The sequence below is a fragment of the Fragaria vesca genome, linkage group LG6, assembly GCF_000184155.1.
Source record: "Fragaria vesca subsp. vesca linkage group LG6, FraVesHawaii_1.0, whole genome shotgun sequence".
Taxonomy (NCBI): Eukaryota; Viridiplantae; Streptophyta; class Magnoliopsida; order Rosales; family Rosaceae; genus Fragaria; species Fragaria vesca.
Window position 1 is genome coordinate 4,859,623 of NC_020496.1, and position 13,118 is coordinate 4,872,740.

Genomic DNA, 13,118 nt, shown 5'->3' on the forward strand with positions numbered 1-13,118 from the left:
TAACCCGTGAAAGAAAGCCCGGGCCAGGCGAATGGGCTCTGGATCGGCAGGCGGGGTAGTCCGGGCCCGAAGACGAGCGGTCCGGGTAGCCAAAGAAGAAGCCGCCTCGTCAGATGTTCTCGTTGGGGCCGGAGTGGTTGGTTCAACCTCTGCAACCGCGTCAATCTCTGGAACGGGCGGTGGGACCTCAAACCGAGTAGGGACTGTCGGTTCTTCGGTGGTCTGAGCCGCTGAGTCTGGTTGTAGAGGAGAGAGCTCAAGCACCAGTTGGAAGTCCTTTGGCGGAACCGCCGAAGGGGCAGCAAAGTCAGAAAGCCGTGTGGACTGGCCAAGATCTTCATCTTGAGCGGTAGCCGAGGTAAGCTCTAGAGGCGGGCCAGTTTCGCCTAGAGCGTCGGTTGGAGAAGGGGGTCGCACGGCGACTTCCTCGGTAACCATGGTTTGATCCCCGACGATTGGTTCCGGGGTTGGGACTTCAACTATCGCTGTTGCTCCTTCAATGACAGCGAGGCGAGGTCGGATGCGGCGGCGAACCTGTCAAGGGCAAAGTTAGCAAGTCGTTTGTTGGCTTTGAGGAGTTTGGTTCGAAGAAGGGTCGCTTACCAAGGCGTGCTCTTGTCGATATCGTTCATCCTCTAGCAGCTCTTCTTCGTCCTCGATAGGGCGCTTCCGCGAGCTTTCGCCGCTCGTTGGCCGGGTAACGATGGGAGCGGCCTCACCGTCATGACCCGCCCCGGTTTCCTCTTGGGCAGGTGCTTTCCCTTTGTCTCCGGCATCCTCGGGTCTTCTGATAGTTCTCCGGCGGGGGGCAGACTGTAAAGATAGACAGGAAAGTTAGGAGGAAGCATTTCATCGAGGTGGTAAAGGCGGTATGGAATTTACACAGTTAGTGGCATACCTCGGGTGCGGGATCGCGTTCTCGAATGACGATCCCCGTCGGGCGACGAGTAGCGGGAACCGGTGGGAGCGCAGGCCTAGACCCTGTCGTAGCCTTTGAACCGCTCTCTTCACGGTCGCGCTGGGCATCAAGGATGACGCGGTCTGACTCGCCCAGAGTGTCGTATAGAGGATAAAAGATGGTAGCGAAGACAGCATCATCTGGGAACCCCCAATGGTTGTCGGACAAGGATCGCCACCAAGAAAGATAGGCGGGGTCAACGCCCAGTGAAGGCTCAATCTCGAGCAAGTCAGGAGTGAGAGGGAAAATGTTCTGCAGCGGGGTGACCCGGTCGGACTCGCCAATCTTCCTCTAGGAGGTGTACTTGTTCACCGAATGGAAGAGTGGATAGGGGATCCCTTGAGAGAAGCCAAGTTGTCTGGCGAAGTGGTTGGGGGCATACAGCTCGAAGCCTTGTTCATCCTCGACGAGCTGAAGGTCGCAGTATGAGGATGCTCTCATGAAGACGGTCTTGGCGTCAGAGTCCGAGTCAGAGCGAGGGAAGAAGCCCGTTGATAAGACTTCAGGATGGCGCCGGCAAACCATCATGTCTAGGGTGGGAGGCGGTTCGAGTTGGTTGTACAGGATGGAGAGGCTGGCGAAGAAGGACAGGGGAGTCCGGTTCGCAGCGTTCTTGCACACCGCGAAGCCAAGCAGTTGGTCCTCGGGCAGAAATTCCAACGGGGCTCGCCGAAAGAGCGGGAAGTACAGCTGTGTCCATAAGTCCAGGATCCACAGAGGGCCAGCAGAGAGATGGAAGGGTCTTAGGGACAGCATGTGCAGGGTCCGGTAGAGCGCACCCAGCACGGGCTGCCCTAGCCCTACTTCGATTCCATTGTAGAGTGCCTCGGCTAGCTTGGTCCATTTCCTTGTAGGCTTGTGAGCACTGCCACAGAATATGAATTTATCAAGCCAATACTCAAGGAAAGCGATACCTCCTTCGTGTTGTTCTGAATGGCCGATGTAGAACTTCCTCCATACTCCATACGAGCCTTTCAGGGCGCGGCGAGCCCCCAAGTTGCAGGAGTGCGTAAACTCGGTCGATGCAAAGTCGCCTGGCGCATATGGCTTTGCATGAATCGGCAGCCTGGTGATGGCGAGGATGTCCAGCAGAGAAATTCCCATTTGCCTGAAGGGGAAATCGAAGGTGTTGGTGGCACTGTTCCATAAGCAGGCCGCGGCAGCAATGGGTGCTCGATCAGCGTGAGGAGGCAGCGAGAAACTCAAAGCAATGGCTTCGCTGATGCCGGTCGCTTCCCAGATCGCTTGATCGGTCTGGAGGCGAGCCGCGTACCATGCCCGGTCCTCCGCGGTGACGTTGGGCCATTCCCCGACCCGAATATTTGTATGAGAGCGGGCTTGGTGAAACCAGGAAGCGAAGTTTCCCGGTTCGCGACGTTGGGCAAGGATTGGTCGGCGCACGGAGGCGGTATAGTGGTTCAGATCAGCAGCGGACGGAGGTTGTGAAGGAGTCGGACCGAGCAAGGCTGCCCTTGTTTCAAGGAAATAAATGGGTGTTCCTTGAGGAGGGTTGTTGGCAAAACGGTGAACAAGGCCGGTCGACCAAGAGCTCGCCGCCGTGAGGTTAAGGTTTGGATCATTAGCGGTTGGTTTGGGAGCCATTGTTTCTGGGCGGAGTGAGTCCGGTGGTGAAGTTCTGTTGGTTGCAGAAGAAAGGGAAAAGCTTGGTTGGAAAGCGATGGTGTGATGTGGGGACCCGCATCGAGGCTTATAAAGGAGACGGACCGTAAAGTCTTTTCAATCAGTAGCCGTAATGAGAAGACGCGATGACGACCGAAACGTCAGCGCGTTTCAAATTTCAAACAGTCGCAATGATGAAGGGAGGCGATGATGCCGAAACGTCAGCACCTTTTGAATTACGAATTCCCGTAAATGGCTCATTTAGGCCTTTTCATTTATCCGTTGCGAAATGGATTAAGCTCAAGGCCTAGGGGGCAATGTTTGAGCCCAGTGGGTATTTTTGGTCAAAGACTCGGGGTACGTTTTGGATAACATTTGGGCCAGTACCTGTGGCCCTTTTTTAATACGAAGCCCACGAAGGGTGGCGAAGTCTGGTAACACGCGAGCTGGAGTTTGGCAAAGATTCCGATACCCCGCGGGATTCGATGTCCTCGCGGGATCCTTTGTTTCAGTTCGTGTAGGATTCTACAGTACATGGCGAGGTAGAGTTGGAAATGGGCTGTAATACTCCACGGGATAGGATCGCTTAGTGTTCGAGTTCGCGTACGACGCTACAGTGAGATGATGCGGGGCAGTGAGCAAGACCTAGGCGAGGTTTGTTCTGGACACGTGTTGCACGGATCGCGCGGCTCGCGAGCTGGTCATATCCTTGTGGAATTCTAATTGCTGAGTCCGAATGGATTGTGATTAGGTCTATGCGAATTGCTATATAAGGGATGCTTGACACAATCTTTGACACACAATCAATCATACAAAACAACTGCAAATCTTCGAGCATCCTCGAAACCTTAAGTTCTAAGTGCACCTCGCCTTAGATCTCAGAGCCCGTCTGGACTCGCCTCTCTTTCCCAATTGTTGCTCTGCTCGCTTCGAACAGTGAGTATCGATTAACAGGTGACTAGATAGTTTGCCCGTAATTCCTCGCCCGCGAGGTGACACTGGAGCTCTACTTCGCCTGATTAGAAGTCAAGAACACGCACCGTTCTCGTTTCGCGTCCGCACGGTGGCACACCCTGCAAACCCTAATTTACTTTTGGTAGCACAAGTTACCTCTCTACCCCTGTTGAGGATCGTGGCCAAAACAGAATGCATCAGAAACTGTAATTTATGTACAGTAGTTTAACTCTGCGGATATGTATAATGTACATTCAGTCGCCTAAAGAATGTGATAAGGAAAAAACAGAACCTTAATATAAACTGGGTCTGGCTTAATATTTACTACAAAATTACTTCTCTTTACAAATGTTAGAAAGTTGTGTCTGGCTTCACAAAGTTGTGATACTCGAGCTGTGTCATTTCTCCTCCGTTCACAGGGTCAAATTGGCATCGATAGAAGCTGCATTGACAGTTCGATAATTCCATTAGATGTAGAATAAGGTATAACCATCCCATAATCTCATTAAGAAATACACAATCAAATTTGATAATAGACTATAGAGCATATAATTTGATGCAATGACCAAAACATGCATCATGAGAATCCAACAAAAAGGACCAGACATTCTAGTTATAGGCAGTTCACGAATCAATAAACTCAGCGTAGGCGCTGGCAGGTTGCCAATACCATTATTGGGTGGGGAGGTAATTGCAAGCGATAAAAAGAACTCCAGTAGGACTAGTAGAAAATGTGTTGACCGTCTACCCTAATTCCCTATTACTACAAAGGAAAAAGAGCAAGATTATTTGGGGAGTACCTTCCATCCATGCCAACAATCATGATTGTGTTCTTCTGCTTGCCAAAGGCAACAATATGCTGCAGACCTTCCGGCAAGTGAAATTTGGCCACCGACCATTCTGAGCTGAAATACTTTGGCAGCACACCTGCAAAAAGATGAAACCCAAAATAAGGATATTAAAAAGAAACCATGATCCAGAGCTGCTGTTATTCACTTACAAGCTGTGAACAATTTTCCTTGCCACCAACAATATAGTTGGCATTGAATATACATACGTATAAACTATGAGTTACTATAAGTTGAAAGGCGCTCTGGCTATCAACACATAATACTATCACTGGATTAAGAGCGACTCTACCCAAATAGCCCCTACATCAACCTAGTTATAAAAATACTCCCTCATTTGTTATTAGAATACAAAAACAGGGAACTTCAAGCACAACATATCAAACTACAATACCTTTGATCAGAGATGAAATGCCGGATGGATTAGTAACACCGCCTTCTGACATACCGCGTGATCTATCACTCTCCACGGATCCTGAATCAACCTTCACGCCGAAAACATGCACAGTTCCCTTATCACTAGACACAGCTAGCCACTGGCCAGTAAACGAGAAAGCGAGACTGTAAATCTCTGCTCTTTCCGCTCCTCTCCTCACCTGCCAAAACCACCAAAACATCACAATGTAGTAGTGGCCATGAGCCCATGAAATCAAAACACTATAAATCCTGACAATAGTGGTTTAGGTTACCTCTTGTAGTAATGTACCATTCAAAGTACTATAAATCCTGACAAGAGTCCCTTTGCTGCTCGCCGTAGCAAAATACCGGCCGTCATGTGTGAGACCAAAGCAGGCGAGACTGGACTCGTGGGCCATTATAAACTTGGTCCGATTCAACGCGTAATTCTGGATCCGAATTTCACCCTTATGGAGCCCCGGACACGCCAGCACCATCGGACCCGGACTCTGCGACACCTCGCACAGCCCCTTAGGGTTCTCCGTGGTCAAAATCTCGTGCAGAGGCTTCTTATCAAAGAAGGCGTGGACGACGATCTTCTGATTCAAAACGACGACGACGCGATCGCCGCGGAGCTTGAGTCCCCTGACCTCGGACCGAAACGACATGTCGTAGACGCTCTGGGACTTGCGATCGTCCCAGATCATGACCTTGTTGGCGGGGAGGATCGGGTCGGGTCCGCCTCCGACTACGGCGAAGATTTGGGAGGAGCCGAGCATGCGGAGGAACCCGACGCCGCCGCCGGTGGTGAAGTCGCGGCGGAGGGAGAGGCGGAAGGGGTCGCATGCGTAGACGCGGAAGCCGAAGTCGGTGCCGACGGCGAAGCAGGCGTTGTCCTGGTTGAAGGAGAGGTTGAAGATGGTGAGGGGTCGGGTCGGGTCGGAGTCTTCGGGTGTGGGGCTGATTTTGGCGCGCAAATTAGAATCGGCGTCGGGGACGGTGGCCATGGTTTCGCGGTTTAAGTTTTTTTCAGTAGGATTGTTTTATACTGCACCGAAACTCCGAAAGATTTAAACTCCGAAGCACAGTTTTAACTGTTTTACCGAGTAAGACTCGTATTCGTCTCCAGGTTGCTTTTGTCTTTCAGCCAGCTTTTATATACAAATCTCTTTTTCATTTATTTTTTAAAGCAATTATGGATTAGTAATATTTATATATCAACCTTAATGGCTTAATGCATAAGCACGATGAACATGAACATCAATAATATATACTTAAGTTTGAGTTCATAATGAGACCGTCTCTTCATTCTCTTGTTGTTGTCTATTCCCTACGATGATCGTCTAGGGTAATGTCGAATTTGGATGGTAAGAAAATATCAATTTTCTGGACCTCTTTTGGTACATGATATTAGGAATATTTATGGAGGTCATCTAAGCTCAAAAAACTTTAAAGTTGATTTTCACGGTCTGAAAAATAGTTATAATAAGAAAAAAATGTAAATAAGAAAAAGTGATTGGAAAGTCGTGGTTTCAAACATTTAGAGAGTCGATGCATAAAATCATAGTTAGAGAGTGAAAATAGCTAGATAGATGATGAAATACTTAAATTTCGACCAATGATATCTAAATTGTTTTAGCTCAGTTCTGATTTATTAGATTTCGGCAAGTGTCTTTTTTTTTTTTTTTTTTGAAGATTTCGACATGTGTTAAGGAAGCCAATTTAGTGGATGATAACACCCACATACAATTTCAAAAACAGTTTACGATAAAAACCTAACTTAAAAGTTTGGAAACGAATTCTTGATTTAATAGTTTATCTTACATAGCAGTCCAAGTCCAATATATAGCAGATTAGCAGGCAATACAAAAGCAAAGGCATTTTAATTTAAGTTCTTTGTACTTCTTTGAATTTCACCCTTATCATCTAGACTTCCTCTCAACAATTAAGCTCATCATCAAGCACACCTTGGCTTTCACCTGCTCTATAATTTCCATACACTAGCATAATTTGGTCTCTCTTCCCAGCGCTCGATCAATTTATTGAACAAATTTGTGCATAATTCATTCACATAAATACTAATTTATGTAAAAGTGGTTGCAGCAACTTGAAAATGAATTTTCCGTGTCTCTGCATCTTCCAGTCACTATTGCAGATTTGCAGTAGAAAGTTTCTTCACCGGAATAGTGTTATTTTCAATTTGTTTGAAGTTCTGTGTTTTTAATTATGTTTTGTTATATAATAAATTGAGTTGTAGGTGTACAAATTTGTACCATTGATACTAGAAAAAGAGAGAAAACTACACACCAGATCTTCAAAAACCATTCATCCACTACTATTTAGTGCTGCTGCGTGCTATAACTGCTATTATTCCCTCCAATCTGCTTATGTATATATGTTTAAGAAGAGCCCTCTATGAGTTTCAGGTTCAGGTCATTGTCACCAAAGCTCCAGAGCAACTACTACTGCCGGAGGCACAGGCCAAGGTGCGGGAGCCAGAACCACAACTCCATTCTTAGTCTGAAGTTGTGACTCTTCATTTCTCTTGTTACTTCTCTGATTTCAGTGATCAGCCACTCAACTGCCTTGCTGGCCTAATCTCTGGATGAAGCTCAATGACCTCTTCTGACTTTCATTCTACCGATCCCATTAAAATCTTCAAACCTGAGATGTGAAAAGAAGCGGCATTACAATTTGGAAACGAGGGTTAACATCATGATTTCATATAAAAGGGAGAAAAGATAGACTGAATCACAATACATAACACTCTTCTATGTATATATAATCGAATGCGAACAGAGGTAGAGAAGGAAAGTTAGACCTGACCTGAAGAACTTAGAGGGGTGTCACCAATGGTGGATAACCCCATGGTCGATCAGAAAAACAAACCAAAAGGTTTTGAGGGTCTGAAAGCAAGGGCTGGGGTTTCTGTTTCTACCAAGTCGAGTTTCTGAGATGGCAGGAACTTCGAGAGATAGAACAAATTGGTAATGCTGGTGGTGATTTATATAGAAGAGCTGGAGAGTACCCTGCAAGGTAGAAGAACAATAGTGCCCTCCAAGGCCCCAACTCATTCCCGATGTGGGATTAATATCTTAACACGCCCCTGCACGTGTGACGAATTTTCAAGTCTAACACGTGGACAACATTTGGGTGACGTGGAGTGCGTGTGGTCATTGGGCTTCACACGTGGACGTGGATAACCCGCTCTGATACCATGATAAAGTAGTCTGACGTTCACATCCAAAACCAATTGACAATAGATGAAGTAGTCAAACCCCTTATAAACCCACATACAAGATCTCATATTTTTAATGTGGGATTGATATCTCAACACTCCATTCGCTCCAAATAAGCCGTTCTGATTTTACCGATTTCATTAAAAACTTCAAACCTGAAAATTGGAACAGCCAAACATTAGAATTCAGAAACGGGGAACAACAAATTGATTTCATATAAAAGGGAAGAAAGATAGACTGAAGCACAATACATAACACGATTCTTAGTATAATTTGAATGCAAGAAGAAATGACTACAAGAATATCATGATCATATCAAACCCCAATTAGGGTTTGACTAATACTAGTACTTTCTCTTCGTTTAGGCTGGGAAGAATAATGTTACGATCATAGCAACTCCAAGTTCTAAAAGAAAAGGAATTACTAGTATCAGCCAACCCTATTTGGGGTAGATAATAAAATGCATATTGTTATGATCTCTAGCTACTGGAGAATTTAGAAACTGGGATTACTGCTGGTGGCGATTATACTCTAGGAGACATTGACATATATATACAAGGGAACCGGAGGAAACTCTACGATTTGTAATGACTAAAGTACCCCTGATAAACAGAAATGAAAAAAAATTTCAGTGAAAGATGGAAGATGGATCAGTAATTCAGTATAAACCAACATATCTGTGGTGCTTTTGCTCTGAAGTTGTTGACTGGGTTTGATCCGGGCTATCTGAATTTCTTACCCCTCTGCCTGTTCAAAGTTTATACTACTCCTTTACTAGTCTAAAGGTCCTAGAGGGGGGGTGAATAGGCTTTTTTGAAATTTTCGTTGCCTTCTGTATCCGAGGATAGCAATGACTTGTGCTATCCCAGAATCACAGGATACGAGTTTGCAGAAAGTAAATTGCAGCAAATAAAGAAACAACACAAGGATGTTTTTTACTCGCAGAAACCCTGAATGCAGGGAGAAAAACTGCGTGTCTCTAACTCTTGAGAGACAAAAACTTCCACTAAGTTGAAGTAACTTCTTACAAGAATAATAGTTCTAGTGATACACTACCACAGTGCTATCCTTCCTAGTCCGAACTAGTCTAGACCTATTCCCTCTCTTGTTTCTAAGTTCTTACAACATGGGACACTTTTCGAAGCCTTGTTCGTGAATTCAGCTAACCACTAGCAGATTCAACCTTGAACGCTTCTTGGGTTGGTTGCACTACACATCCCTCATGGTATGCAACATGATATGAGTTGATGAAAGAAGTTTTGAGTTCAAGCTCTAAGGTTTACAGTCACGAAGAAGACTTAGAGCAGCATGAACAATGCAAGCTAAAAACTAGACTCAACAAAGAAAACGCAATAAGGCAGTTTTCCACAACCATTGAGCAAAGCCAAAGCTATAGATATATATAGGCCAATAAGGCATCAAAGATGATGCAAGCTGACCTCAACATGTTTCAGAAATGTTTGGACAGAAGTGTTTGGTTCCCATACTGAAAGTGATGTGTCCAAACACAGAGATGACACAAGCAATCTCAATAAGACAAATAACCCTTTCCTAAAACATGAATAATTCAAAACAGGGAGCAAAGAGGTTTCAAACCCTCTTACTCAGTCCATTTAGTGGACCTTGACACAGCCGATAGCGACTGGTCTTTTGAATCACACAGGGACCAGCTATACATAGGATAACGTATCATGAAATCCCAGCTGGAGCCTTGAGCATCAAACCATTTGGTCACGGGTTGGCATAACAAAAGATCTCAACCCTTTGACTGGTTTGAGCGCTAAAGCACTTCCCACAAACTCAGTTGTCCATTTGAATTTGAAAGACTTATTATACTAATATAACATGAATGATTCAAAAAAGGGAGCAAAGAGGTTTTAAACCCTCTTACTCAGTCCATTAGTGGATCTTGCCACAGCCGATAGCGACTGGTCTTTGAATCACACAGGGACCAGCTATACATAGGATAACGTATCATGAAATCCCAGCTGGAGCCTTGAGCATCAAACCATTTGGTCACGGGTTGGCATAACAAAAGATCTCAACCATTTGACTGGTTTGAGCGCTAAAGCACTTCCCACAAACTCAGTTGTCCATTTGAATTTGAAAGACTTATTATACTAATATAACAGACTTTGAAACTCAGGACAGCAGAAGACTCAGTACTAGGATAGCAAGCGAAGCTGCTAACCTCTGTGAAAAACAGTGATATGCAGATGCATGTTTTACCTGAAACCGTAAGGGATATTAGTGCCCCACTTGTTCTTGATCAGACAACAGCATCTTAAGGTGTTTTGCAGGATAAAAAGGATTGCCAACTATCCTTATACCTTCAATCTCCCCCTTTGGCATTCCTTCACAAAACACTTCATTTGAATGGAAAATAACCTGCAAAAAACAACTTCAAGAACAAGTGAGGAATCACAGCAACTACAATTGAGATAGCAACTACAATTGAGATATTAGCACACTAACACTGAGAATTTACTATTGCATTAAACAGTCATAAAACACTGTATTGAACAGCCATAAAAACCAACAATGTCTTACAAACATAAACCAGCAACCAACAATTCCTACAACTAATTCTCCCCCTTTTTGGCAAGGAATACCAAAGGGAAACAGAGAATAAAATATCCGAGAGGTTTTAAAAGAAATAGAAACCTACAATGGAAAACAAACTAGAAGAAACATAAAACAGATCACCAAAGCAGAACACCATGAGCACACAGAGTTAAACAGCTTCCTCTCCATCACTGGAAGATGTCTCCTCAGATCCTGACTTTGAGGAGGATTCCTCATCAGCTACAGGGGCCCCAGCAGAGGTTATAGCAGAGGCCTGATGCGACCTTACGGACTCTTTCAGCTCCTTCAGCTCCAGGGTCAGTTTAGAAAGGTGAGAAGCAAACAACTGTGTCAAGGTAGCCACTACACTGGAAACCTGATGCCTAACTTCCTGCTTCAACAAAGTGGACTCAAGGGGCTCAATATACACATCACCAGATTGACCAACAGATTTAGCCAAAGACAACTTGTCAACCGGAACAGCTTCATTCTCCTGAGCAAACACATCACCATCCATGGTAGGAACACCAGCATCTAAGCAGAGCTTTGTAATCACAGCAGGAAAAACCAAAGAGCTTTTCTTAGGGGGGACCCGACGTTCTGCTAAGGGAGCCTTGGCCCTATCTACAGCATTTCGAGGCCCAGAACGAAGATAAAGAAAAGAGTGGGTTTCGAGAAGATAAAGAAGAAGAGAGAAAGACAGGATTAAGAAAGAGAGAGAGAGAGTGAGAGCGGAAGCGTTGGACACGATCAGAGAGTCTCGAAAACTATCAAGCCCACTAATCCCAACTGCTCAAAACGGCTATAATAATTAAATATACAAGACCATGCAACGATGATGCTTTGAGACGTGACAAAACACCACCGCTCAGAGTGGCCAATGAAATCCCCTGGAAGTAACCACGTAAGCACATGCAAACAAAACAGAAACCAAGAATAAAACTACTCAAGCCTATACTCCCCCTAAGAGTGTGCATATGAAAAAGCAAAAAATCGTTTGTTTCTGAGGAACACTCTTTAGAGAAAAGGACTGCACAAACAAGCTTAAGGAAAATGACCATTCAATTTGCATCCTTGGTTTTTGAAGTCAGTTTAAGCATAGAATCACAAGGTGACATATCATAACAAACAAACAAACCTTGATCAAACAAAAGCAAATCACATAGGTTTGTGATAGTGACAAGTCCCAGTGGTCTCTATTTTTTTTATTTGCAGCACTTTAGAGTGAGTGTGGGAGTGAGAGAATAACCACATGGTGCTTGAAAAGCTTGAGGGCATCAACTAAGTATTTATTGCCAACGTGAGCCATGTCATACTGGGATATCATCTAGTCCTTCCATCCTTATCTCTCCAGAAAACTTTTATCCATGAATTTATTTGGTCCAACATTAATATCACGGTCTTAACTGAGAAATCGTCCTCATAGGTTCAAGTAGCAGAAAATGTGTCATTGCTTCACAAGATCAGTTGATCTTGGACAATATGTGTAACAAGGACACTCATATGGACACATCATCCGAATCCATCGAAGGATAGAATGCATCTCAGAAATCCCCACTGCATAACAAGACAAGTGGAGGACTAGCTGATTCAAGAAGTCATTTGTGATTGTCAATCAAATTTTTTTTCAACTTTGTTCTAACCAGAACGTCCTAATTCTAAACCAATCTCGTTTCTTCCCACCCTTATATCGTTCATCATGACCAAGGAATGTGTACTTTGAGATTAGCCTAGATCATTGAGTTCTGTGAACCTCAATCTTCAAACCAACCTCGTTTCTGCTCACCCTTAAATTGTTCACCACAACCAAGGAATGTTTACTTTGAGATTAGTTTGGAAAGCAAACTCCCCCTTAGTATGAACTCTTATCTCAAGTATATAGCCCAAGCTTTAGTGCAACCAAAGTGATCAGTAATAGTGCACATAAGAATACTGCAGATTTGCAATAAAGGTCAGACCACATACAACAACATCTGAACATGTACACACACCTATGTGAAGAGTAAGACTGAAACAGGAAAGGAAGTACAATTAGTCACCTAGGTCAAGTTCAGAAACTGACTAAGGATACCAAGAAGGTCCTCTATTCCTGAAACCTGTAAAAGAGGAACTGGAAACAAAAACATTTTTAAAAAAAAAACAGAACATATATACACCAACAGAACACACACACTAGCAGGGGAAGTGTTTACTTGTTGTCACACAATCCTATAGCCTTGTACAAACTCAAATGCCTAGCATTGTCAAGTGGTTTAGTGAACAAATCAGCTAATTACTTTTCAGTTGGAATGAAAGTAAGCTCAAGCAGTTTCTCTTCAACCAAGCCACGAATGAAGTGATATCTTATCTCTATATGCTTGGTCCTAGAATGCAACACTGGATTCTTTGAGATGTTTATGGCAGAGGTATTATCACAGAAAAGAGATAACGTACCTTGCTGGAAACCATAGTCTGCAAGCATCTGTTTCATCCACATGAGTTGTGTGCAACAACTACCAGCTGCTACATACTCAGCTTGAGCAGTAGAGAGGGAGGTAC

General features: G+C 44.4%; 1 protein-coding gene across 1 annotated transcript; it reads right to left on the reverse strand.

The window, feature by feature from the left end:
- Positions 1-3,725: 3,725 nt before the first annotated feature.
- Positions 3,726-5,783, reverse strand: LOC101290791 (WD repeat domain phosphoinositide-interacting protein 3-like). The gene is made up of 4 exons (XM_004304933.1): positions 5,070-5,783; positions 4,775-4,976; positions 4,333-4,459; positions 3,726-3,974 (listed from the first exon to the last, which is right to left on the reverse strand). The coding sequence occupies exons 1-4, from the start codon at positions 5,781-5,783 to the stop codon at positions 3,884-3,886; spliced, it is 1,134 nt and encodes a 377-aa protein (XP_004304981.1). The 3' UTR covers positions 3,726-3,883.
- Between the last annotated feature and the right edge of the window lie 7,335 nt (positions 5,784-13,118).

What these genes read in the sequence shown, in the direction of transcription:
- LOC101290791 (XM_004304933.1), bottom strand. Translation starts at nt 5,783, where the DNA reads ATGGCCACCGTCCCCGACGCCGATTCTAATTTGCGCGCCAAAATCAGC. An exon ending in CATTTCATCTCTGATCAAAG is followed by an intron (nt 4,460 to 4,774) that starts GTATTGTAGTTT and finishes ATCTTTTTGCAG; the next exon opens with GTGTGCTGCCAAAGTATTTC. An exon ending in ATTGTTGGCATGGATGGAAG is followed by an intron (nt 3,975 to 4,332) that starts GTACTCCCCAAA and finishes CTGTCAATGCAG; the next exon opens with CTTCTATCGATGCCAATTTG.